Genomic DNA, 27,063 nt, shown 5'->3' with positions numbered 1-27,063 from the left:
CCTTACCCTTTTATATACCATTTTGACAGAAATTGTACCCCTTTCGTATACCTTTTACTGAAAAAAGGTACCCCTTTCATATATCTAAAAGACGTGACATAGCCTTAGAACAGGACGTTTTCTTGTCATTTTTATGACGCGCTTAATAAATTAAAAAAATACAGCCATAAAGTGGGTCTGTTCGAAATATTTTAATTACAGGCCTTTTAAAAGACCTAAATGACGGATTTTCATACCCTTTCATATACCTAAACTTGTGAAATCGCTACCCTTTTATATACCTGAAGCCTGAAAAAGGTACCCCTTTCGGGCGGAGCCTCCCCGTATAGGCCGTTATATGGAGTAGCCCCCCCGGGTTGAGAGGTCAATTAAATCGACTTTAAATGGTTTCCTTCTGAAAACTTTGAGATCGCTTGTTGTCGAGATCACTTCGTGTGTATATACTAAAACAATTATTCTTTGAAATCTCGGTGAATAGCGGCAGAATATTCACCTCGCCGCTCCGCGGCTCGGTGAATATTCTACCACTATTCACCTCGATTTCAAAGAATAATTGTTAAATATATTCAGACGCGATAACAGACATCGCAAGTGTTTGCTTTCAGACCACGGCCTGTTCCAGGCGTTCGGTTGGCTGGGGAGCAGCATAAGTGCACCAGATGACCTATCTAAAAATCCCTTACAATTTACCATTGTGTGCAGTTTATACAAAAATTCACCTACTCCTACAGTTCAAGTAAGTCATGTTTTCCCAAGAAAATTAGCATTTGCACGCATTGCGTGCCTATGTTATTTCAGAGCGAACTGGCGGTTGTTGTAACGCTCCCTCCCCTACTTGGTAGATTTTTGCTTTCCGCTGTTTTTCCACTGCATTGTGGGTAATAAAGTGTGCACACGGCATGTGTTTGTATCGAAGGAAAAATTTATCGCAAAACCCGCATTTTTTTTCGCTTTTGGAGGTTTAAAATGTAGTCAGTTGGCTTACTTTCGAGGAGCTTACAGTAAATTGTCGATTTCTACTTTGTTTTGACGCCAGAAATAAAATAATCGACGTTCAAAAGTGCCTTTTGGCATCAAGGTAAGTTCGAGATTATTCATCTGCCATTTTGTTTCGCTCTCTTCAACGCAAACTGTTGGATATTTAAGTCTAAGCTTGTGCTGCCCTGTCATTTAAAGGAGTATTATGAACCGCAAGAAAGCTATCGACTACACCGTCCCTCGAAGACCCAAGGACCGCGTTTTATACAATTTTAACTCGTCCAAACCTCGGTCAGACAGCAGCCGAGATCAGAGGGATCGTGGTGATGGCGGTCGAGACAAGACCCCATTTTGGTCGAAGGACGACAAGAATTTGGTGAGTTAGCGCAAATAAAAAAATATTTTTGTTACCAGAAATGGACATGTACTAAACCTGCTTTCTACTGCAACGATACCAAACGAAAACATGTACAGATCACAGATGTAAATTTCTAAAGTAATCTGTGAATCTTTTGCCCTCCTCTTGAAATGACATGAAAAACCGAAAATATGTTTTAATCATGGACTAACAGCATTGCTGTTTTCTTTGGTATTTTCATTACCTTCGGTCTGCCTGGTCTTCCTGCAATACTGTTTCAAAAAATATGAGCTGACTAAGGAAGGTACCACATTGATCCCAAGAATGGTTGGTTTCATGCTGAGGTTTCTGTCATTCCGGGGGGGGGGGGGGGGATTGACCTACGTTTAGGTATAGGTCGACAACCATTTACGCTTTATTGTGATTGCATCCCATATGCAATGCTCGACACATTGTATTGCGAACACCGATCCTACAAAATAAAATAATACCTTTAATTGAAGCGAAAGCAAAAACAATGTAAATACTTGCAGCCATACCCTGTCTAGGACAGGTTCAGGCCCTGTTTAGTACAGAGGAGCTTAAAATTATATATATGCCGGAGGAGTCAAAAACCATACCCTATCCAGCGGCATGTCCCCGTATAGGCCATAGAGGTGAGTGCCCCCCCCCCCCCCCACAGGTCATTTATGTGGATGGGTGTTCAGCCCATCGCCCAACCACCAAGTTGGAGGACCAGGAGCTGTTCATTGTCAGGTCATTGCCTCTTGAGCAATCTGGCAAGGTTAAACCTGCTATGGACTGAAATACCAGCCATCGTAGCTCTGAGGGTCATTGAGGCACACAAGCTTCACTGTCACAACAACGTGTCAGCACAAAAAGTAAAATATCCCCCTTTCCCTTAACTAATCCACCTCATGGTGCAAATGGTCTCATGCAATCACATCACAAAACAATGATCATGGTGAAATTAACTTCTCAAGGGAAACATTTAATTTACAAAACCAAAAATAAAAACAAAAAACTTTCATGTACATGTAAATAATAAAGATGGTAAATTTTAAGCTCGGTGATAAATAATGAAGATTAATTTTTCAACAATGACACGAGCATGGGACAAAGAAAAATTCTGAGTCCCCGACGGGAATCGAACAAAAAAAAAATTCATTGAAAAATTCATCTTCATTATTTATCACCGAGCTGAAAATTTACCATCTTTATTATTTACAACACACTTGATGATTTCGACATTGCTGATCCTAGCAGTATGCAGGACGTGTGTCACATATCAACCTAGTAAATGGCCCAGCTCACCACAAGTCTCTCGTAGCTCAGTTGGTAAGAGCGCCCAACCGGTATCTGGGAGGTCATGGGTTCGATTCCCGTCGGGGACTCAGAATTTTTCTTTGTCCCATGCTCGTGTCATTGTTAAAAAATTCATCATCATTAAAAAAACTTTCATGAAGACAGGAATCATTAGTTTCAAGTTGGTAGTCAAGATGACTTTCTTAAATCTTGATATTTATCTAGGCAATAGCCAAGATGCCAACCTCAAAAAATCGAAACCCAGGAGATTATTAATTTTGCATATAAGGTTTATCTTCTCAACCCCCAAAATGCTGTTTCTTCCACATAAACGTGTCAAATATCTCAAAAAAAATTCCCAGAAAGTCAGCTGAAATAAATGGGGAAACATGTATTCCAAGTTCTTTCCTTCGTATTTGGGAGATTTGGTGACCTGTATGAGAGACCAGGAGATTTGGAATATATTAAAGGGTTACTTCCAAGCTTTATTCCAAAAATGCACTTGAAATCACTAGCCATACAGTGGTACAACTGTGTGATATTTAGTCAATTTTGAAATGTGACAAGTGGTATTTATGACAGAAAATACCAACCATCTTATTTGTATGTCAATGTGTATAAATTTTAAGAAAAAGAAAATGTGTGTGTTAACACAGCCTGACAAAACATCAGGGACAGTTTGGAAAAATTTGAAAGTTAAACCTGAACTGCAGGCGAGGGTTTACAATCGCTTAAACTTTCTGGAGTGTTTGCATTAGGGTGTGTAATGCTACAGGAAGCAGTCATTTTCCAAATTAAGGGTTAAAATAAGGTATTCATTCAATTGGCCATCACCATCATTTTGGCAGTCACATAAAAATTACATGTCTGGTAAAAAAATGTTTAATTTTTTTCTCCCAGAGTTTTGGTAGTACAGTCAATGCTATGGTAAAGAACTGTCTTGTAAGACAAAGTAGTTGTACATGTAAATAGAGCTGGTCACTTGTGAGAATGGGCTCTCCTGAGTGACCACAGGCTGAAACAATAGAGGCTGGTCTCTAAGGAGAGCTTTTAGCATATTGCTTGGGATATATTATCAGGGCTGCAAATAACAGTCGGTCATTGGACATTGGCCGACCAAAATTTGCTAATGTCCGATGAAATCCCAAGTGTGGTCGGACATGTTGTCTGGACAATTTTTTGATTGTAAATCATTTTGTAGCAACAATGAATAAAATTCAACCTTTTGTTTTTGATGTCCAACCAAAATTTTGTTTTGTCCGACCATGGTGGTGTCTTAGTAGGACATAATTATGTTCTTTCAAGTGAAAAAAATTATTTGCAGCCCTGGATATATATGAATTACTAAGAATATACAACCACTGAAAGACTGAAAACTGCTAATCTCTTATTCAGTGATAATGTACAATGTCTCTTGTGTCTTATACATTACTTTCTGTACTAATGCATGCTGACTTTATATTTAGCAATTATTGGATGAGGTTGAGTATGATAAGAAGAATCATGGAGATCAAGAAGGGTGACTAACACACTCCCAGATTTGCATTATTCTTCATGTCATATGAAAGCCGAATTATTATTCATATCTCAAAATATTTCTTGAACTCTAAAAAAATACATTCAAGTGGGTTCTCACTTTGGCACAGAATTTTTGCAAAACTGCGGCCAATTCCTTTGTTGTTTAGCACTGTATTTTGGAAGATGAGCTTTAAAATCAAGCGACTTCCCTTTGAAGCTATTTTTGTGTTTTAGCTATCCTCATCTAATAATTTGGAATTTTTTTACGATGTAATTTTCAAACCTGCCGAACATTTTAGCGCTTTCTAGCTCCGCACTATCAAAGCGGGTGTTACATGACGCCAATTTATCAATATTTTTTTATTAATGGAATATTGACGCCAATCATCCAATAATAATTATGTCAATCATCCAATAATAGAAACCTAGCTAGCCTATTAACTAGAATTAACTAGGGATTGTAAACCAATCAGAAATGAAGAAATATTTTGAATGAATAATAAATCAGTTTATTGTATATAAAAAAGTGACATTTCTAAATTCACATGATAGTATTTTGAAAATTTACTTCTGAAGTCTTCAAAGGAAGACCAAATCCTTAGTGCAATAAATTATGCTATGTTACTGTAAATGTGGCAAGTGTATACCATTAATACAGTCTAACACAAAGCAGACTCTTAGAGTGGTCACTTATGAGTGCTTAAAAACAAAGGAAAAGACCAGTTGGTAATTCCTAGTTCCTAATTCCTCAGCTTTTAACATAACCATCCAGTTTTGAAATTCCCAAACTGATAGTTTTGAAACAACAGCCACACAATCTGCAATGGGGTGATGTGGATGCTTCTTCAGTTTGGCTTTTTACCTCTTCTCGACGCAGGCTTCTTTGGTGTTGTTTGATTCATTCGACAGATTTCTCTTTAAACAGAACTCTCAAGCTCTCTACATTTTGCAGGCAAGATTGAACCAAAAACTTAAGAACGTTGTTGAATTCAACTCTCAAGAGCAAAAGTGGAAATAAACACTGCTACTTTTGCAGGACTGTTAGAGTGATTTCATTTAACCTGTGAAACAATATCTACCAGTTTGTGCGTAATAGTCAAAAGGAAATAAAAGAAAACTATCGAATCAGTGTCTAACAGTATCTAAAAGTGAAATAACTATTTCACGGGTTTACTGAAATCACTCTAAAAGCATTGAGGGTATCAAATTTAAAACATGGGTGGAGCTAACAAGTAATTTTTGAACCCCCAAAACGAATTTGGTTTTATGGAAAGCGGACAGTTGTAAGACTGTTGTGTACTGCTTCAGTTTTGAAGAGTTCTTTCATGTTCTCAATTAATGTTCATTGTAGAATCTTCATTAATGATACAAAAAGTAATCTAAAAATAAAGATGCGCAAAGAAATAAAAAAGTAGGAACTTTTCCACCACATCAGTCTCAGAAGGGTGGGTCATACGCAAACATCTCTGTGAACATCTTGGAGATCTCATGTGTGTCTCATTTCTGCCATTTTGATGCCGTGATCTTACATACAAAAAAGTTCTACAATGGCCTTCAACCTTGAACCTTCATACAAAATCAAACTCCAAGACGGAAATGGAAACCTGATCCCCATAATGCTTTCCACACCCCAAAATGTGGGGATGGATTTCATAGAAGTGTGAGTACTAATGAACTACTCACTTGATTAAGGACAGACTTACACTTCAGCTCCATTTGTTGTAAATAAAATTAAGAGATGTTTGAGATGTAGTATTAAAGAGAAGTTTTAATACAATCACTCCCGTAGTGAGGATTAAAAGCTTATTCAAGTTGGCAAGCGAAGAATCAATCCCTGCTTTTACTCTGGAGGAGGACCTGCAAAATGCAACATGCATAAGAAACAAGTTGAATTATTGTGGTGTTACTGCTGTTCCGGCTTGGAGAGGATCAACCAGGAAGAGATTTGGGTTTTTTTTTTATAACAGCTGTTTTAGAACCTTTTGCAGTGATATGCAGTTTTGCACAATGGGAGACTGAGTAGTGCAATGTTATTTAAACATGCGATAAAAGGAACACTTGATGTCATTGATGACAGTGTCAACTGCTGGCAAAACAAGACGTTGGCTATCTCTGGATGCATCATTCCCAAGAGGTATTTCTTCTTAATAAGTAGAAGTTATTGAACTGACATTGTCTTTTTGTTCATTATTTTGGCAAAAAAGAGCTTTTAAGGGGCTAATGCCTGATTCCCTCCACCCTGCAGGGAATCATTATTCTCGTTGCTATGTCTCGCACATGGTTTGATGAATACAACAACTACATGTATGATTCCCTGCAGGTGTGTGCCATAGAGGGAATTGGGTATTGACAGGACCTACTCATAAATAAATGGGTCTGGTATAATTTCATTTATCTGCTAAATTCTCTTGATGGGTGATAATTGTGTTGTGTCCCCTCTATGTGACACTATGAAACTGGAATCCAGTGCCAAATAATTTCAGCATACATTGATCTGTAACTGTTTAAATGCTGTAAACTTAAGATATTTGCTTAAAGATTTTTCTAATCCAATTGAAAACTGTAGGTACATTTGTCTGTAAAGTTCACTGAAAAATTTATGGACTAATGTTTAGAAATTTAAAAACTTTGCTATCGTTTCTTTTCACAGAATCTTACTCCTGTTATCAAATCAAATCAGCAAAATCATTTATTAGTTTTCAGCATTAAAATATTGCACAGATCAGTTTATACAGAAATTGTTTAACATTAGATTTCATGTACCAGTATGATTAGAAAACTTTGTACGTTAGCCAAGGTTTTTCAAAGTTGGCAATGAACTGAGCAGGAATGCTAGCACTACCCATGGCTGGATTGGAAGTGAGTGGTTTATGGGTGCACCAAGTGTCACTGACAACACTGCTTATCACTGTTCACTTGCAGTTTGATTGCATTTGACAGTTATTTAAAATCGAAAAATCAATCATCTTGCAATTTTTAAACTGCTAAATATTAAATCCTGCTGTATAACATTGTCATTTAAATGCATCATTATTTGCTTATGTCTTTTAAGAACTTATTTCCATTGTTTACAGTACTGACTTAAGTTATGTTTTTTCTTGTTTCAGGTGTTTAATACTATCAAAATCACTAGAGTGGTAAAACCACCGTTAGGAATTTGTTCTGGTGGTGGCAGAATTCATATCACGTTATTGAAAAAAAAATTGTCACATGGACACCACTTATATTCATGGGGAAAGTCAACAAAAACCTTTGAGATTTGAAGGAAGCTCTCTGCTGCAGAACAGTATGGAACACTTTAAAATTAAACAAAACCTGCTTTTCTTTAAGGCTAAATACATCTCATGAGTTTTCCGGTCCCTGTTGCCTTGATAGGGTCATTATTGTTCACACAAATTCTGGAAAAAAGATGTTTACACTGGCCATGGAGCGACTATTAAAAATCACATCAATGCCGACAGGAGGCCCACGGAAACCTTTTTTACGAACCATCGTGACAATTTTTTTTGATCACGTGATCAGAATTATGCTGCTGCTGGTTCAAATTCCTAACGGTGCTTCTACCACTCTAGTGATTTTGATAGTATATTTAGATTATTATGGAAGGCTACCAGGCTAAAAATCAGAGCTTGTGTTAATGAGCCATTTGGGAATTTGGGTCATTATCTGAACATCCTTTGAGTTTTCTTTCTTGCTGAACTTTCACAAAGACTCAAAAATTCTCTGGAATAGTGGTCTAAACTGACAGTGTCAAATATAAGTTATGCTACTTGACATCCTGTGGCTTAAGGTACTTTCAGTACTCTGAATTGTATATAAACAACAGGCAAGGGTTTTGAAAATGGATAAAGTTTTACATGTAAGAACTACAAAACAAGTTTACCTACCATAGTGATTTGTCTTAGCATTCTTCTTCCATACGCACTTCCTTTTAAATGATTTTTTTTTTGTTTGTATCAGACTATGTGAGGATACATCTGAATTTCTTTATTATTGACAAAAGCGTAGTGGCAAAGTAACTGCATTTGTGTTGCCCCCTATACAGTGGAACCTCGATATAACGAAGGGCCAAGGGACTGGCAAAATTTGTTCGCTATAACGAGGTTTTGTTATATCGAGGTACTTTCTCATACATTTTACTATTACTGGGGCAAAGAATATCGTTCGTTATATCGAGGACTTCGCTATATAGAGGTTTGTTAAATCGAGGTTCCACTGTACATACACATACACCTTGAGCATTGTAGCCATCTTATCAAAATTATTGTTTACCTGGTTTCTCATCCCAGGTTTTCGTGTTTTTTTTTTTTGTACAAAAATGTAAGGTTGTAAAGAAATTTAATTTTTCTGTTGGTTTTGCCATCCTCACACATGTTGTACTGAAACACTAACCATTACGAAACAAGGGATTTGCAATAATACTGTGATTTTATTGGCTTAGTTATCTTGTGACTGCATGAAATCAGTATGATGAAAATGAACGAAATAAATGTCCTTCAGGGTTAAGGAATATTGATAACCTACAATCAAGCTTCCCTGTTGTAAGACACCAGGACACAAAAACAAATAATATAGTTTCCAAGAAAAGAGTTTGAAAAAACCCTTGATGATTTTTTGTTTCCCTTTCTGCAAGACCCAGCCGCAAATGCAGCTGACTCCGATGGCTTACGCAAAACAGAGTAAGCATCGAGAGTCCAAAACATTTGTTGGCTGTCAAAGACTATCTTCAGTTTAGTTTTCTTTGGCTTCTGGTGTAACAATGAGACAACTCTAATTTCTTTTGAAATATTTTTCAGGGAAATGAACTTAACTTCAATACTTTTCAGATGTTTGACAAAAGGAAGGAGACCATACCAGTAGGAGAGCATGACTTGAGGCGAGACGGTGTCCTAAAGAGTCTGCAGGAAGAAATATCAAGAGCTGTTTTGTCTCAAGATGCCAATGATGACTCGTCACTGTTTGCGAGAGGAAATGAGGACAATTATCCAAGAGGTGCAACAAGAGGACCTATAATAGATGAGTTTTCAGAAGATATGTACAACTTGCAGAGTGGTTCAAATTCTAAAAGAATGGATTTTAGAGACAGTAAAGACCAGCAGCGCAGGAAAACAGATGACCGTTCAGCAAGGAAAAGAAGTTATAGCCCCATTGATGAGAAGTCATCTTCCTACAGGAAAGGTAGAGGAGACACACCAACTAAACACAGTCACACTACGAGTTCTAAATCTGGCAGTAGGAATGATGACGATGATCTTAGAAACGTGCTTAAACAGTTCCAAAAGAGTAAGTGGGATGACGACAATGCAAGTACACCAGACAGGAAAAGATATGATAGGAAAGACTATGATGATAAACGAGATCGTAGCAGAAACAAAGACAGCCTTGAAGTGTCAACATCAAGTGACATGTTTACCATGTCAAGTCAGGGAACTCTTGGTTCTCTTCCTTTGGAACCACTGAGTGACACTAGGGACTATTTTGAACCCGGTTCTGGCAGAGACTACAGAGATGAGGACTGTCAGAAAGGATACAAAGGGCTCTACAGTGACAGTGCAAAGGACAGAGATGGCAGAGATTCTAGAGACTACTCAAGAAGCAGGTACAGGAGTAGTAAACAGGATAGAAGAGGAAGCTTAGATGATGGGCAAAGGTATGGTGCAGATCAGAATTGTTATGAGAAAATATGGTTGTAAAAGTAGTCCACACATCTGCCAAGCTGAGACAGGTGATAATAGTTATTAAATAACCCTGGTTATAGACCATTTTGAGGAGGATTTTCCCAACACTCTAAAGTACATGATCCAAAAATCAAGTGTATGTTCTGTAGAATTACTCATTCCATCATAATTACGTTGTAGATGCCTGCAAGGAGTAATTTCCATTTTCCACATTTGGTAAATCTCTCTTAAGACTTTCTCTTCATACAGGGTCCCCATTACATCACATAACATTTCTCTTGTTTAATGCGATTTTGTTTGTGTTTAGGGGCCTAAGCAGTGATGTGGACAGTAGGGACTCAAGATATAGGATGGACAAACGTGACAGTCTAGATGACCGAGATTTAGAACCCTCATTGGACCGTTATGGAGAAGCATCCAATCTTGGGAGCTCAAGGTTAAGCAGTGATGCTCTGAGGGATCTTCCCTTGTCAGAGCTCACGCAGAAGTCAAGTCAAAAGTACAAAACTGGCTTTGAACTTGGCAGGCCATTTTTTGGATTTTCATCAGATCACCAAAAGAAGGAAGAAGGTACTTTTACATGCTTATCAGTGTTGTGACAATTGTTGCAGTTATATTTTTACAGAGGATCTCTTGTTTATAATACACTCCTTGTTTATTTTCCTTCCTGAGCCACAGAATGGAAAAGTGAATTCCAGTGACACACTTTAAAACACAAACATAAACTTTTCGTTGTGATAGACAACAAAATCTGTGAATTACAATCACTTTAATATCTTATTTGCTGTCACACAACAGTTATAAATCATTTTTCATCTTCTGTATTAATTTTGTTGTACTACTATCAGTAAAAAAATACTTTTGGTACTTTTCTGGCAGAATATTTGGAGGGTTATTTTGATTTTGCAATGCAAAAATTCAGGTAAGGTGTATATACAAAATACTCAACGAAACCCGCACATACCCTGCAGGACAGGTTTTAGTTTTAAAAATGCAAGTTTGCTTTAGTTTTAATTTGTTGTTTTCATTCTTTCTCCAGACACGTTTGTTGACTTTGTTAGCATCTTAAATCAGTACTGCCAGAAAAACCGATTAAACACACCCAAATATGATGACGCGCCTGGGGTGCAAGGAGGCTATGGAGTGCAGGTTTATGTAAAGGGACAAAAATTCACCAGCGTGAAATATTGTTTGACCAAGAAGGAAGCACGACATGATGCTGCCAAGTCTGCTCTGTTGAGTCTTGACGTTCCTGCAGGTTAGTTATCAAGTTCTAGCTTCCCTTTTAGAATATTGATACATCTTCATGTAGTTGGCAGGTGATGAGATTAAAAAAAAAGAAAATGAAAATTACCATCTGACCACTCCCAATGGGGTTTTCAGGTCAATGTTGAAGTCGATAGTTGTACCCGCAGTTTAGAACCGTCGGGAAACAAAAAATAGTTTGAAATAGCCAGAGTCTGAAATAGCCGATGGTAAATGGCTGAAGGGCAAATCCAGGAAAGGAAATTGGTTTAAGCTGAAAATGATGGGGAATTCGAAATAACTGAGTTCCAATTAGCAGGGTCTAACTGTAGACATGACAGGCATCAAGGCAAACCAGCTGGTTATCAGCAGTCAATCACTGTAAATATCTTACATCTGGGACCAGAAAATATATCAAAGTTTCTAACTTTAGCATTTTGAACAACATATACACACGCTGCAGCTCTGGAAATATTTCATGGTTATGCAAGAGGCTTAAATATTTAGGTTGGGGGAGGGGGCAGAGTGCAAAACCTTGGTATTAGAATGATTTGTTTGTATGGTATCTAATCATGCTCAATGTATTTCATTAGGTTTGCAAGATCCAGTATTTGGTGGAGAACCCAAATCATACTCGAAAGGTGATCAAAGAGATGGACGAGGCAATTCCCATTATAAAGACAATATGAATGATAACAGTAAACAACCAACAAGAGGCAGTTCGAAAACAGTTTCAAAAAGTAATACCACACCACCAAGCTTACCTGAAAATGATAAATCTAAAGGTTCCACTTTAAACACCCAGAAACCAGGGCCAAAACCCCTATTTCCATCAGGATTCCTTCCAAGACAACTGCAAAAGCCAATTGGTAAAGGTGTTCAGAAAGCTGGAGTAGACCTTGGTATGGAGCCTCCTCCTTTACCAAAAAAGGGTGGTTATTTCCCCAAAAATATGGAAAATTCAAGGTCACGTAGCAGAAGTTCTGAGAGAGATGACAGCAAAAAAGAGGTTGGGATTAGCAACAGCAGCTCAAAAAGAGAGGTTAAACCGCCCAGTAAAGGGAAATTCACGACCCAGAATTGGTCAGGTTTGGAAAATAATGGCAACCGACAACAATCCATAGAAAAAGATAGTTTTACAACCTCTCAACCCCAAGGCCGTGGACGAGGTAGAGGAAATATGAATGCCAACAACCGTGGTAGAGGTGCTGTGTTTAATCTACGAGGCAGAGGAAGGGGATTCAGAGGAAGAGGTTTCAGAGGAAGAGGGGTTAGTTCTGGCGATAGAGGCAGAGGTACCATGACTCACAGAGGAAGAGGATTTGTCTTTCGTGGAAGAGGAAGAGGTATGTCCCAGCCACCCGTAGGTGCTACAGTTAGAAACATCTTTCGCAGAAGTAGATCTCCTAGTCCTGTAGGCAGCAAGTACCGCAAACCATCCAGGTCTCCTCGTAGTCCAAGACGAGACAGCAAGAGTAGAAGTGAAAGGAGAAAGGAAAGACGAAGCAGAAGTAGAAGCAGAAGCAGCAGTTTTTGCAGCACATGTAGCAGTCATAGCTGTAGTACATGTCACAGCTGGCGTAGTGTGAGTCTTGATAGTTTATCAGGAAAGGGCGATGGAGGCAAAAAGAAACATCACACAACTAAGATATCCAGTAAGGAGGACAAAGAGAAGAATTCTGCAAAAGCTTTAGATAAATTGAAGTCTGACATTAAAAGCATGGAAAAGCAGTTAGACAAGAAACCTGTCAAAGGTGTTGAAGAGAAGAAAAAAAGTGACTCAAAAGGTAGCCGGGAGCCGAAAAAAGCCACAGAGGTCTCAAAAACAGAAGTCAAAGAAAAGGCAAAAGCTGATAAAGCAAAAGACAAACCAGGTTCATCTAAAGATCCACTTGTTGTTAAAGATAAGAAGGATAACAATTTTAGAGAAGTTAAGAAGGAAGTCAGGAAGGAATTTAAGACAGAAGTTAAGAAAAAGACAGACACTGTTAGAGAAGTGATTTTAAAAAGTGATAAACGAAAAGAGTCCCCCCTTATGATAAAGAAAGAGAAAGTTTCTCCAGTGAGAGAAGTGAAGATTGTGAACGAAAAGAAGACCAAAGGTGGTAAAGGCGACGAGAAATCCGGGTCAAAAATGAAGATTGACACACTTAAAATAACAATTGATCAACCAGAGAAGACGTCTGAGTCAAAAAAGGACACAAAGAAAGACAAGAAGAAGGAAAATGTGGAAGAAAAACCGGAGGATTCAGGGAAAAGATCCTCCAAGTCCCCTTCAGGAAAACCAAAGAAAAAGGAGAAAGTTAAGACCAAGAAGGCAAAGAAAAAGGCCAAGAAAAGAAAGTACGACAGAGATAGTGAAGACTCTGGAGATGAGTCAATCTACAGTAGCATATCTGGGCAAGATGAATTTTCAGGAAACGATGACAAACTCAGATCGTTGCAAGCTCCTCATGATGAAAGGATTGTGGAATTTTCTTCATCGGGAGCTTTTGATACCAACAGCATTTCTGCGCATTATGCAAAAATGGGAGCAGGTAAATATCATGTGACTGGTCGGAAGTCGTCAGAAGGGGACGCCTTACAAAACCATCCAAGTAGGAAAAATTTAATCAGCATTCCTGTAGCAAAAGGACCAGGAGTGATACAGAAAAGTAACATTTTACAACATGCTAGAAGACCACGTCCCATACAGCAACAGATTGATTATCCTTTGAACAAAGAAGAGCAAGATGAGAAAAGCAGTGATGCTCAGTACTCTGATGTGTCATTACCCAACGAAAGCTCGTTTGAAAATGTTGACTGGGAGACAGCCAAATTTGCTGGAGAATGCGAGACCGAGAGTGCTGTTGGTGAGCAGGACTTTGGCACCTCGTATCAAGGAAGTGAAATTCTTAACCAGGAATGGACTTCAGAGCAAGGGGAAGTGGGTGATCCTAACAGCTACTATTACGAAGAAGGAACAGAGGGCGGAGAATATGAGCAAGAGTACTACTACCCTCAAGAAGGCGATTGGCAGACTGGTGATCAAGGTGGTGATCAAGGAGAGTACCAAGAGTGGTATGAAGGCGAATACCCTCAGGAAGGTGCAGAAGGAGAAGCTGGTGCTGTGTACGAAGGAGAGTACTACCTCGCAGAGGATGGGCTGTATTACCCTGTGGAAGGCGAGGCTTACCAGGAATCTCAGGACTACCAAGGAGAGTACGTTGAGGGTGGAACAGAAGGAGAGGCTGTGTATGCAGGACAGGATGCTGCTTATGCTGAAGGTGATTACCAGTACCAGTATTCTGAAGAAGGTGGAGAGTGGCAGCAGTATGATGAGGCCGCCGTATACCAGACTGAAGAAGGGTGGAATCAGGGTGAAGCAGAAGGGCAATGGCAGGAAGAGTACCAGGAAGGTTACCAGGAAGGTTACCATGGAACTGAGTCAGAGTGGGGCAATGAGTACACTCAAGGCAATGAGTTTGAAGCTGGTGGACAAGGGTATGCTGTTGAAGGCACTGAGATGTTGCCACAAGAGGGTTACAATGCTGTTGAAGGGTATGATCAACAGTTACCAGCAGAACAGTTACCAGCAGAGGAGTATTACATGGAGACTGTTCCTCCCCAAGGAGAAAGCCATCATGTTGAACATGGCTTTCAACCTCAGCAGCAAGAAAATGTGATGGAACCTGAATATTCTCAAGAGCCCTTGACGTCAAAGAATGAGTCCAAAGAAATGCCAGTTGCTCCCACTAAGACCAAGGTTGAAGAGAACAAACCACTTAAATCAATTCTAAAGAAAGCCAAGCCTGTGGAAGAAAATGGCAAGGGGTCAAAGCTAGTCAGTGAACGCCTTGCCCAGATGAGAAAACAGTCTGCAAACAAAGTAGAAATTCCTCAGCGTGGCAGTACTTCCGCTCCATCTGTGGAATCGGTTAAGAAGCAAGATCAGAATCCTGATCAGGATCCAGACCAAAATCCAAGCCAAGAAGGAGCGGAAAGTGTTCAGTCTGAATCAGATCGCTATCGTGAAATGGAAGAAGCTATTCTGTCTTCCCAACCCAAAGATGCCGTTGGCACAGAATATGTTGTACGGGTCCATGGAAGTGGGACAGCCAATTTCTACTGTAAACTATGCCGGTGTCACTTCAATACACTGACCGCCAAAAACTTGCACATCAAAGGAATGAAGCACATAGAGCTCTATATCCGACTAAAGTCTTCATTGCTGCAGTCCGTCATCAGGGACACAAAGGTAGAAACTGCAAAAAGGCCAGCAGAAGATGATCCCCAAGCTGTGCAAAAAGTCCCGCGTCGATTGTAACTGTGTTAATTACACAGAGGAACTTTAATACTGCATGGTACCATTAAGGGAACAGTTGCTTTTCTTGATCGGAATAATTTCTTCGTTATTGATTGATGCTGTGGTTTCGTTAGACTTTGCAAAGTACCATGTCTTCGTCTTGATGCAAAGCGGATTTTACAGCTTTTACATTTCTGGCAAATTTTTTCAGTTCTATGCAGATTTGCCAGAGACAGTTGTTGTTTACCATTTACTAAAAAGTTCCGGAAAGTTTGGCTTGAATGTACATGGTAGGAAATTTTGGTTTGCTACATGATTGCTTCACTGGAAAATTTTCATATAAATGGAAAATGTGCTTACCATTTATCTTTATCACCCTTACATTCAAATTTTTTTGGTACCATTTGTCCAAACTGTGAACTGAACTGTCTCCCTTTAATGGGAAACAATCAGTTCTTATTTCAACCACATTAATCTGTTTTTAGATTTAATCACACAGATATTTTCTTGAGATAAGAGATGTTACACATGTGGTGATTCTCGACATTGGCTTTCTTGGAAAGTGTAAATATTGAATTTGCTTAAAACATCTGTTATTGTTTTGTTGTTTCTTGCCTGAGAAAACAAACATCTGTCGATGTGTGATCATTTCTGTCACCCGTTAAGAGTTTCACTCGTTTAGGTTTCAGTTGGAAGAATTCCATATCAATGGCATAGCTTTATTGGGATGGATCCCTTGTGTCTGCCGGTCGGTTTTGGTTACAATTTCAGTGCACAAGTTACACTCAGTGGAAAATCATTAATATATAATCTTCATGTTTGAATTTTAGACGCCTTGATCATTGGGCGAGGAGTGGGGGGAATGGTTGCATGTAAACAGACATCTGTTTTCTCAGGTTCTGTTGTTTGTTACGATAGGCATTTCAATACAGTTTAGACTTTATCTCCAAAACATCTTCCATGCTATTTATTCTGTGGTTAAAATATATTTCTGCTTTATTCTTACTTCTATAAATATTTTTATACATATTTCCAGATAAATTGAATATTACTTTTAAGCAGATTAATACATTGCATAGCTGCTGTCTCGAGAAATTTTTCTTTTGATGTTGGCATTCTTGTACATAAACAAAACATTTGACAGGGTTTTCATTTCCACTGGGAATCTTTTTTTTCAGAACTAAAACTAAAACTGATTGTTTCAGTCGGTAATGGGCATTTCGTTCTGATTTCTTTGTTAGGGTCAGCTTAAAAACAAAGACCATGCGAACAATATTTCTAGAACTGGACCGAACAAGCTTGGTCAAAAGATTTTGATTTTTTTTTTTACTTGGAAAGCGTCACTTGAAATGGCTAAAGTTCACTGATGGACCGGCTGTAAAGCACGAAGTTTAAATGGAAAAATATGGACCTCGCAAGCTACCAATTAAATTGCGTGATTCTGAGAAAACCAATAAATATTGATGCATGTCTCGTGCAAATCACAAAAAACACATCCTCTAGTTTTCGTATTGGTCAACTGTTAATTCTGCGTGCCGAATTGGATTGCTTTTACATTCTGTTTCTTTCAGGAAGCTCGATATGGCAAAAGAACTTTTTGTAGTTAAAAAAACTTACAGATAACAAAAATGATTGGAATTCTTGATCAGACATTTTTGAGATGTCTCGAAGTCTTATAATTGCAAGAAAAATCCTAATACTGTCAGAAATCCTTGTAAATGTTGTGACGTTCGCAGGACTTTAGAAGTGTTTCACGGTCTTTGAAATCTTTACACCGTCGTTTACAGACATGTTTGGAATATTTGCTAATATATTTGATTGTTTGAAACACTGTTTTGATGCGGGTATGCAATGTAAATCTGCAGAAATGTCTCCTGTATGAAACTAAAAAGTTTAATTTAAGAAATATTACTGAGCTGAAAATATTTATATTTTAGACTTGCCAGTAATTGTACATACGTATAACATCAAAGAGAATGTATGCCCTAACTTACGACATATTGAAATCTCTTTTTGCGGTCCGTATTTTTTTTTTTTTTACAGGGTTTTTTTTTTATAAATTTTTTTAAGGGGGGGGGGGCGTTGATTTAGAACAGTATTGTTCGTTCTAGGTATAACTGGACACAAATTTGCCTTTGCAGTTTGTCAAGTTTCTTCACAGGCCGACTTTGCAAACTTTTGTTAAGCTTTGAAATGATGGTTAAGATCAAAGTTGGAAACCCTTTTTAGTGAGTCAGCCAGTAGATTATTTTGACGGTGCCAATGTTTGATTATTGGATATTTTTTAAACAATTTTGACCAGATCTGTTTCCCTGAAATGATCGATCGAGGCATGTTTTTGTCCAGTATATGTTCTTCGCAACTAAATAATTATAAGTGTTTTATAAAGTATCTTGACACGTATTATGACCCTATTATGAGTTTGCCGTTCTATATCCCTTGTACTTGATTAGATACCATGATGTGTGCTTAGTTTTATAAGCAAAAAATAAATAGCAGTATAGCTTTAAATCCACTTCAAAAGTTATGTTATTAAAGATTATGTATTAGTTTGTGTAATAAAAAGTTCTATAAGTTAGTATCAGTTTGAAATTGTTCTCTCTGTCTCTGAATCCTTCTCCTAACGTGCGTTTTACTTAGTAATACTAAGTTTTAGACTAAGGTGTTTTTCACTTGTACACATTTCACCTCACCTCACCTCCTCTCCTCCTGCTCCGTTGTACAGAAGGCCTCGAGGACAGAGAAAACAAAGTGGAGGCCTGACCAGATTTTTTATTTGTTTCGGAATGACCCTAAAGCAATTGCTGACTTAATCAGTGGCATTTAATACGTATGAAATTATTTCTTTCGCGTGTCATCAGAAAAAAACCAGTCCCAAACATCAGTGTACACAAAAACAGAGTAGAATGGGTACAAACTATGTTCGAATACCAGGGTGCCACTTTGTATTTGAAGTGGAACCTCTCCTTGCGAACACCCCCATAGTACGGACATCTTTATGTGATGGCAGTTTATTTTCCTCTACAATACGGACGCCTTCATGATACGATCACTCGGCTCTACACCTTAGGTGTTGGCATTTAAAAATACATTGGAACCTTGCCTTACGGACACCTTAAATACGAAAACCTTTACGTTGTAGACAGTCTACTTGCCCCTTGGGGTCTGTAAGGTAATGCAAAGACTTCCATGATACGGATACTCAGCTCTGCTTCTTGTCGTGCATTAATTGAATCTGTACAGTTTACACCCTCTTCAAGGTTACCTCCTTGAATACGGACAGCATTATTTTACGGATAATTTTCTTTGTCCAAGAGAAACCAGAATTCATATAATCTATACCAGTATGACAGGCCTGGACCTGTCCATGGTAGCAGGTCATTTCGCCCCAAGTTACGTCGCCCCACGTCACGTAGCCCCAAAACTGAAGTTACGTCGCCCAGACACTAAAATAAGGTCGCCCCCTAATAACAACGACGGCATAACCGCTTGGGGCGACATGACCTACACCCTTGTCCACACTTCAGCTCTGCTCCTGTGGTGGCCGTGTCAAAGAGTTTTGACTCCCGGGCCCGGGTTTTGACTGTACCGTGGCGCCTCTTCTTACGGACTTCTCTATATCACGGACAGTTTACTTTGGTCTCAGATAAACCACAATTCATACAGTCTCTCCTATACATTCATTTCAAGATGTGTTTGATACCTTAGGCAATTATTCATGCAATTTGTGTTCCAACAAAATTGCGAGACAAGTTGGACGAAGTAAGGCTCCATGAAAATATTGACTTGTTATATGCATTTACCGTAAAAACATTCATTTTTATGTTTCCTGTAACTATGAAAATAGATACTCCTTATTAGATGGTTTTAGTACGCGCGGGTATTTTTTTTAACAGTTTCGAAGTAAACCCACGAGTATTATCTGTAAAACCGTCGAATAGGGGATTTATTATTCATTACATCCGTGTTGTTATTTAACTTTCCCGCGCGATTTCGCAGGATAATTGAGAAATATTTTGCGTCAGTGTTTTCCTGACCTTGTTTGGTCCAATGACGTTATATACACCTTATTCGATGGTTAAACATATAATACGCGTGAATATTTCGCGAGTTGCGGAGTATTTTTCCGATTTGTCCGCTCGTATTGTAAGTTAAACCATCGAATAAGGGATTATTAATTCACTTTTAAATTTTGGGTCCGTATCTCGTAAGTTTGGCTGTCCGTATTTTTGCACTGTTCTGCAGTGTAATAAAGTGGCATATTTTGCGCGTTCTTTTGCCCTAATATGACGCGATAGTGGAATTTTAAAGTGAAATATTAACGGACGTTGCCGGAGTATTTTAACTCGAAAAGCCAGTCGTGTTTGTAACTAGTTAGGGACCTTCAATTTAGCAGTGTTTTAATGTCAGGTTTTAAGTAGTGGATTGATATGTATGTTTTGTTTTCATTTGAAATTATTTTCAGGTATGAGACGAAGGAGGCGTTGAAACAGGATAATAATGGTAAATTTATTTTCTGAAAAAACGTGAATCTTCAACAGATCGTTTCTTAGTACCATGCCTTATCTTATTGGAGCTCAGTTAATGTAAACTATTTCATCACAAATAAAAAAGAAACAATTAAGGCCATGTTACACGACGCAATTTTCACTGCAACTTGCAACGCAACGATGGCGACTAGGTGTCACGCGCGCAGTTTTTGTTCGCAACTTGCAACGCGCCCGCTGAATGATTAAATTATTCGCGGTAACAAATTCCGTTGACACGCTCTGATTGGCTGATTCTAACAGAAGTCTTAGTGATTACTTGAAATATCAAACTTCATTAATACAATTTCAGCGTCCAGAGTTAAACAGTTAATGATACTTCATTTGCTTTAGGTTGGATTTGACCGGGATAAAAGGAAGGTTGGGCGCAAGATTCCCGCAGTTCTTACTAAGGAAGTGAAAGAGCCATGCAGCTCCTAGTGGAAAACCATACCTATTTGGCCCCAAAAAGTACGATCGATTGCGCTCCTGGGGATGTTCACATAAAGTGGCAAAGAGAGAGGGCCACTAACCTTGAACATCTGAAAGCAATAACAAGCACCCAAAACGAGGACGTATTTGCTACCAGCCAGAAGCACAAGAATTTAGACTTGTTGACTGAGCACATGGCTCATGACACAAGCACTTCTGCAAGAATTATTTTCTACACGAGTCTACTTTTGAACAAACCAAGTTTAGCAAAATACTTGCTGTCATTGATAAAGGAATCAGTTCAGAATGTGCTGGATGAGATGGACATTGAAATAAAAACGTCTGGATTTTCACATCTTTAATAATTGGCCAAAAAGTGCAAAAAATTGCACATACCTCTGTTAAAAATTTTCTTACAAAAGGCTAACTAACTGAATTAATGTTAACTGCATTTATTTTATTATAATAAAATATCTGAGAGAGTTTACAATATGTAACAGTTTTTGACAACTCTTTCCCTCTTATCTTTTATTTCAAGTTAAATCTATCAAGACACCCACCCTGTAAGTCACCAATTACGCATTACTTGCATCGATCCATCATTGAAAGCACAGGTACCCCAAGCTAATATAGACTGTGTGACCTTTGTTCTGCCTGAAGTCCTCTGTCTGTTGTTATTTCTCTTATGTGTTTTTTGTGAGTAATTTAGTGCGATTCCAGTGAGTTTAGTTCCACTGCCTTTCTAACTCACTGGAATTGCGCTAAATCACTCCAAAAACCATATAGGAGAAATAACAACAGACAGGGAACGTCAGGTAGGGTAGGGCAAAGTAGGAGTCGTTATTTCCCATACAAATCCTTATAATTTCACTGTTACGCAACAGGCCGCTCAAATTACAACACTCACCCAGCGCTGAACAAAGGTCACACAGTTATCCCCCATAGGGCTTGGGGTACCTGTGTTAAAGTAAACTTTATACGGTACTACACTATTTCATGTTAAACCGTATTTTTTCTTGATATTTAACATTTTTCACGACACTTCTTGTATTGCTGTAGTTAATACTGGTGTACTTTCTAAGAATTTGTGACACTCAACGTTCTGTTTTGAAGGATTGGCTTATCTGCTTTGTTTCAAATAAAACTTAACATTACGGTCAGGCTCTGTTAAACACAGAGAATTAATGTACATTTGCAAGAATAACAACTACAATGTGATTGAAAGGGACTGCCTGGACTTAATCGAAAATAATTCAACACAAATTTAGCTTGTCTCTGACGTAAGTACTAACCAGATGACTCTTTAAATTGCATGCTAAATTAATCCCCTATAAAACATATACTAATGATATACACCTAACTGCAGACTGTAATGTCATTTAAAAGTGAAAATTGATAAAGCCAAATAGGACATTGATTAGTTTAATCATTATAGCTTACGAAATTCCAAAGGACAGGAGGTTCTCAAAAGCCAAAACTTTTAAAGGAAAGTATGAATAAAAATTGGAATATCCAGAGGGGTGGGGTGGGAGGCTTCAAACTAAAAAGCCCCCCCCCCCACCATGATAAGGCTATGGATATTTTCTTGAACAACACATTTAGCAGTGGAGTACAAACTGTCTGCAATTGATTTTTTTTTAATCAAGCATAAAGCAAAAACATGAAAGAGTATAAAGCAAATGACCACTTGGAATTTGGTTCATCACCAGATTTGATACAGCCATTTTTTTTACACCCACTTTTTTTTGATGGACTAAGAAAAAAGGACTGTTCATAGTCTTTAACTGAGGAGTATAAAATTTGGATTGGTTGTCAAGATTTTGAGATACCTGTTATATTCGATTCTCTTCTCATTCAATGAACACTGACGAACTACTCATATCCAGGCCCCCTCTCAACTCTGAAGTGACCTTCTCTTTGTGTGCCATCTTTATAACAACACAAGATTTCCTATATTTGCTTTTAGGTCATTCTCTGTAAGTTGAATATCAATAACATTAAAAATTCTTGAACTCAGGGACTAGTATTAATATTAGTATTATTTTTTTGTGTACTCAAGATGGTGATTTCTCAGAACAACAAGATCTCTTTGGTTGATCCTCAGCTTGCTTGGGTCGTACAAGGGCACGGTTTGCAGTGTGACTTTCTGCTTGTTCTTGAGGTAGTCTGCGAGCTAAACAGAGGATGATTTAATTCTAAATTAGCTTTTGTCTCACAAATTATGTAGGCACTTGTGATGCTAATTGTGACGTTTGGACTGCATTCCTGCTTGACTTCATCAGGCGATAAGGTCAACTGGTTATGGGTAACCAGAGGCAATAGCTCTTACATGTATGCATGCTTACGTCAGACTGGCTAATTTCACCACCAAGCTTTGCTTTCGAAGTGCAAGCTTGTGAATTTTGTCATGAATGAGCTCCCTAAGCAGCAAAGGTGAAAAGAATACCAACATGGAAACTCCATGAAGGTGGCAGAAGGTTAAGAGTAATTCGTGTAAATGAGGCTTGGTGGTTACCGTAATTGTGAGCATATGACGTTATCACGCATAAGGTCTATTCATATAAGACTTCACCCTAACAACATCAACAGGGATAGTTGATTTGAAACTCCAGAAGCATGGACGCCCATGATCAAGAAACACAACAGCAGGAGAACTGTACCACAGCGAACCGCCATTGAGGGAACAACCCATCGGGATAGTGAAAATTGAAATGCACCAATCACATTCACAGCTGTTGAAAACCAACCAATCACAGTGGAGCATCATGTTTTTAAATTATGTAGGTTACACCTGACCAGTTGACCTTATTGCCTGTTAAAGACTAGCAGTATGCAGGCGAACGTGATCTACATCACAAGTGAACACATTGTGAGACAAATAATAATACTTTCTGAAACTACAACATCCCTCCAAAATAACCGAGCAGAAAAATAAAACCTTAGTACGTTATAACTGCAGTTAATCTGCCCTGTTACCAGTATATGATGGCTAGTGCCTAGCGGTACAAAGTGAGGAAAGAAAAGTGAAGACAACAACAACAACTCACACAACTCTTCAAAGAGCCAGTGAACATTCTTGTTTGTGCGAGCACTTGTCTCCACAAATATTGCTTCTACACTGTTTGCAAACTCCTCTGCTTCTTCCTCTTGAACCTAACATGGAACACCCATGAATTAATACTTAAAATTCAAAGCCTGAAAATAATTAATTAACAATTATTCCACGAGCGTGAGATGCGTAGCGCCGAGTTGGCTATAACAATCTCATATCCAACAAGCAGCAAGTGAATTGCAATAATTGAGCTCCCCAGCTGTTTTCGTTGACGTGTTTTGGCTACCATATTTGTGGTCAATGGTATATGAGCTCATATACCATAATACCTGTCAACCAATCAAAACGCAGGAATTGCAATATACCATTGCTAGATTTTAATAATACACATTATACAAGCCACGACTTTAACCAGAACACTTCCAAGAAAAGTAACCAATAAAACCATTAAAAACAAAAGATGGTGACTGTTTTGGTAGAGGAAGCAATGGCATTTATTTCCTTAAAAAAAAAAAAAAAAAAAAAAAAAAAAAAAAAAACAAAAAAACCAAAAAAAAAACCGGTTTGACAGTAGAATACAAACAATTTAATAAGTTCTACAAAAAAAAAAAAAAAAAAAAAAAAAAAAACTCTAAACCCAACAAAGTTGAAGAAAAATTTTGCTAATTTTTGACTGGTTAGATTCAATCCTAACTCTTGAGCAGTTTTGACAGTTACAGTTTGGTCTTCACAAAATGAATTTTCATTCAAATTTTTTCAAATAAAATTAATAATTACTATAATTTATGAGCTATGTGTTTGGCCCAAGAACACCACACAATGACCCCAGCCAGGGCTCAAACTTGGAGCACTCGATTTGAAGTGCAGCAACAAGCTAACCATTAGGCCACCACAGTCACTTTATGCTACAGAGTGGGTTTAAGTTAAACTTATGAGCTACTAGGCTTGAAAACTAACACAACAAAAAACACTCACCTCTCTTTGATCAGCTTTGTCGCACTTGTTACCAGCAATAGCAATAAGGATATCAGGGGGTCCATATCTTGTTAACTCCTTGATCCAGTTTTTTAAAGCATGAAATGAACTCTGAAATTCAACAAAGAACAGCCTTATCTTTTGTAAGACAGTAAGACAAAATGAGCAAGACTTTGGCTGGCTGCTTTTAACTTCTGAACCTGACATTTGACTTTTTTTAAAAAACAACAACAACAACAACAAAAAAATGAAGGTGTATTTCCTCAAATGATAGTCCTCCCTTGATTAATTGCCCTTTTGGTGAAATAATTCCCTCCCTAAAACAAAAGCCCACTCTATTCTCAACCTGCTGTCATTCCTTGAATAATCAACCACCTTCTCTAGCTCTATCTTCACTTTCTTTTACCACGTTCCTTTCATGTCAGCTATACATGTATGGTATCATTTGTTACAACTTACATCACTTGTTATATCATAAACTAAAATGGCTGCAGCAGCATCTCGATAATACAGTGGAGCCAGACTCTTGAACTATTAAATGACAAAAAAACAATAACAAATAAATAAGTTTATGGTGAAAGGTATTATAGGTGTAGTGGCAGTTTACCTTTGCTCTGTCACACTGAAACACTAGGGACTTGGTTTATAAAGAAATGATAAACTACCGCTAACTCATATAAACGCGTATAAATGGCTGATGTACAGTGTTTAGCAGCAGTAAATCAAAGAAAATTCTGGTTTTACGACAAACTCACCCATAACACCTTTTGGTACTGTCGAATATGCTTTGATGCTTCTGTGAAACAACCTTTTGTAAAACAGCTAAGTACCGATATATACTATTTCTCTGTTTGTTGTGATCAATGTTCAAATTTGATACAGTAAACAAATTGCAATATTTCCTCACTGTATCAGATATCATAAAAATTACATACCCTCTCCTGTCCAGCGGTATCCCAAATATTAAACTTGAATGCTTGTTCTCCCACAAGCATCATTTTTGTCATAAATGCAGCTCTAAAACAAGCAATAATTCCAGGTGTCAGTTTTGTCAAAATCGCACATTTAGGTTAGTGTCTCTGACTAATTATTTTACACTTAACCAATCAGAGGACTACTCAGATCTGAGTATTGTATGTTTTGTTTTTTTACTCAAATCTTAGGCTTTTTTCATGGCTGATGAATTGACATGGGAAGTCTCTTAGCCTTCTAAAACTTCTTACCATGATTTTGTACCCCTCCTGATCAGGTGCTAAATAAATCAACCTTTTCAAGCTGGATTAGTAAATAATTGTTAACATCTAGGGGTGTGATCATGCTTGGTATAGTATAACCTGGTACAGAATTTTGAGAACTTTGGCATGACACATGAAAATGTGTTGTTCCAGAAAATATCCATACCCCCTCCCACGGAAGGTTTTTGATTTGAGTCCCCCCTCCCCACTGGAAATTCCAGTTAAGCCCCATTTCTTTCCTTTAAAAGTGTTGGCTTTTGGGACCCACCAGCCCCTCGGAATTTCCAATGACCTTCCATGGTATGGGTATGGATATTTTCAGGACCCCCACAATGTCGTTATTGTTCATCATGGTTTGAAAAGATAGATGGTTTGTTTGTTTGTCACATGATGGAGTCACTCGGAGGTCTTAATCCCAATGTCTCAACAGCTACTGTGCTTATTCGAGGCTGGATGCTTATTTACTTTTCCTACCTTCAGGGTGGGTGCTTATTTGAGATGGGGGCTCATTCGAGGTTGGGCGCTTTATAATTGAATAAAGACGGTATTCAAGTAATTAAATCTTAGGTAATTGTAAATAACAGCTCCCTTCCACTACCTGTTGGTCAACAGTCGGCCGACAAACAACCAATAGTCAGCTGACAGAGAACTGACGGTCGGCCGACAGACGACCCACAGATTTTATTTGGGGGAATCCTGATCAATGAAAGGCTGGTTCAAATCTGCCATCAATATGCCTGCGAGAATCTGAGTCCATGGATCACGTACAAAAACAAACAAACGAAAGGACAGTATGTTGTTTAATTTTTGATTGAAAAGCTATTGTGCCCATATTGGACAAAAACTAAAATATTGATGCAGGACATTTTGTTGTTTATTTTGGATGATCATTCAGTGACCTGTTTTCATTATGCTGGCTATACAAATGTAAACGTTTGATGTTCTCTGTATCCTGTACCTTAGTGTAATGCTACATGTCACGTCACGAGATATTAATAATGCTTTAATAATATTGTTAGCTTATCAAAACAATACTAACCCAATGGTGGGAGGCGAGGAAGCATTAAACGAATCAGACACGAACCGATGAACTAAACACGACTTTCCCACACCAGCATCCTACAAAAATATAAACAGATCAACTTTAGATATCAACCACTTCCGTCAATATTTAGAAAAGGCAAGATTTTAATAAGTGTGGTCAATAACAAACGTATTAAATCACGGTGGAAAATTAATATCGTTTCCTTACCCCAAGAAGGCAGAGTTTTATTTCTCTGATGGACCCTCCGGGACTGTGGTACGCTCGATGCATGCTTCGATTCGATGACTATCAGTTTTTCCTCTTTGTCAACAACGAAACATTTTCCTTATCAAACGAATGACAATCTCATTCCAGAACTTCTAAATTTTATGCGAAGACAGAGAGATCGTTCTCCTCCAGGGATCTGGGCAGGACTTTTCAAACCCCGTTGC

The 27,063-nt window shown here is 38.2% G+C and overlaps 2 protein-coding genes across 6 annotated transcripts; one reads left to right on the top strand and one right to left on the bottom strand.

Moving 5' to 3' along the window:
* The first annotated feature begins 886 nt into the window (after nt 1-886).
* On the top strand, nt 887-17,946 carry LOC144651638 (uncharacterized). 5 transcript variants are annotated; one of them, XM_078511578.1, is made up of 6 exons: nt 887-1,078; nt 1,177-1,354; nt 8,986-9,809; nt 10,145-10,407; nt 10,877-11,095; nt 11,676-17,946. In XM_078511578.1, exons 2-6 carry the CDS (start codon nt 1,184-1,186, stop codon nt 15,386-15,388), a joined length of 5,190 nt encoding a protein of 1,729 aa, XP_078367704.1. In that variant the 5' UTR covers nt 887-1,078; nt 1,177-1,183; the 3' UTR covers nt 15,389-17,946. The 5 variants fall into 5 exon arrangements, with proteins under 5 accessions (XP_078367704.1, XP_078367705.1, XP_078367703.1 ...); XM_078511579.1 differs by having other exon boundaries at nt 8,956-9,758; XM_078511577.1 differs by having other exon boundaries at nt 8,956-9,809.
* Nucleotides 17,947-20,976: 3,030 nt separating this feature from the next.
* On the bottom strand, nt 20,977-27,034 carry LOC144651925 (ras-related protein Rab-22A-like). Its single transcript, XM_078511997.1, has 7 exons — nt 26,840-27,034; nt 26,627-26,706; nt 25,288-25,369; nt 24,812-24,883; nt 24,353-24,463; nt 23,373-23,478; nt 20,977-22,498 (listed from the first exon to the last, which is right to left on the bottom strand). The coding sequence occupies exons 1-7, from the start codon at nt 26,900-26,902 to the stop codon at nt 22,380-22,382; spliced, it is 633 nt and encodes a 210-aa protein (XP_078368123.1). The 5' UTR covers nt 26,903-27,034; the 3' UTR covers nt 20,977-22,379.
* Nucleotides 27,035-27,063: the final 29 nt, after the last annotated feature.

Source organism: Oculina patagonica, chromosome 4, assembly GCF_052425735.1.
Source record: "Oculina patagonica isolate OP01 chromosome 4, crgOcupat, whole genome shotgun sequence".
Lineage (NCBI taxonomy): Eukaryota > Metazoa > Cnidaria > Anthozoa > Scleractinia > Oculinidae > Oculina > Oculina patagonica.
This window is presented reverse-complemented; position numbering and strand designations above follow the sequence as displayed.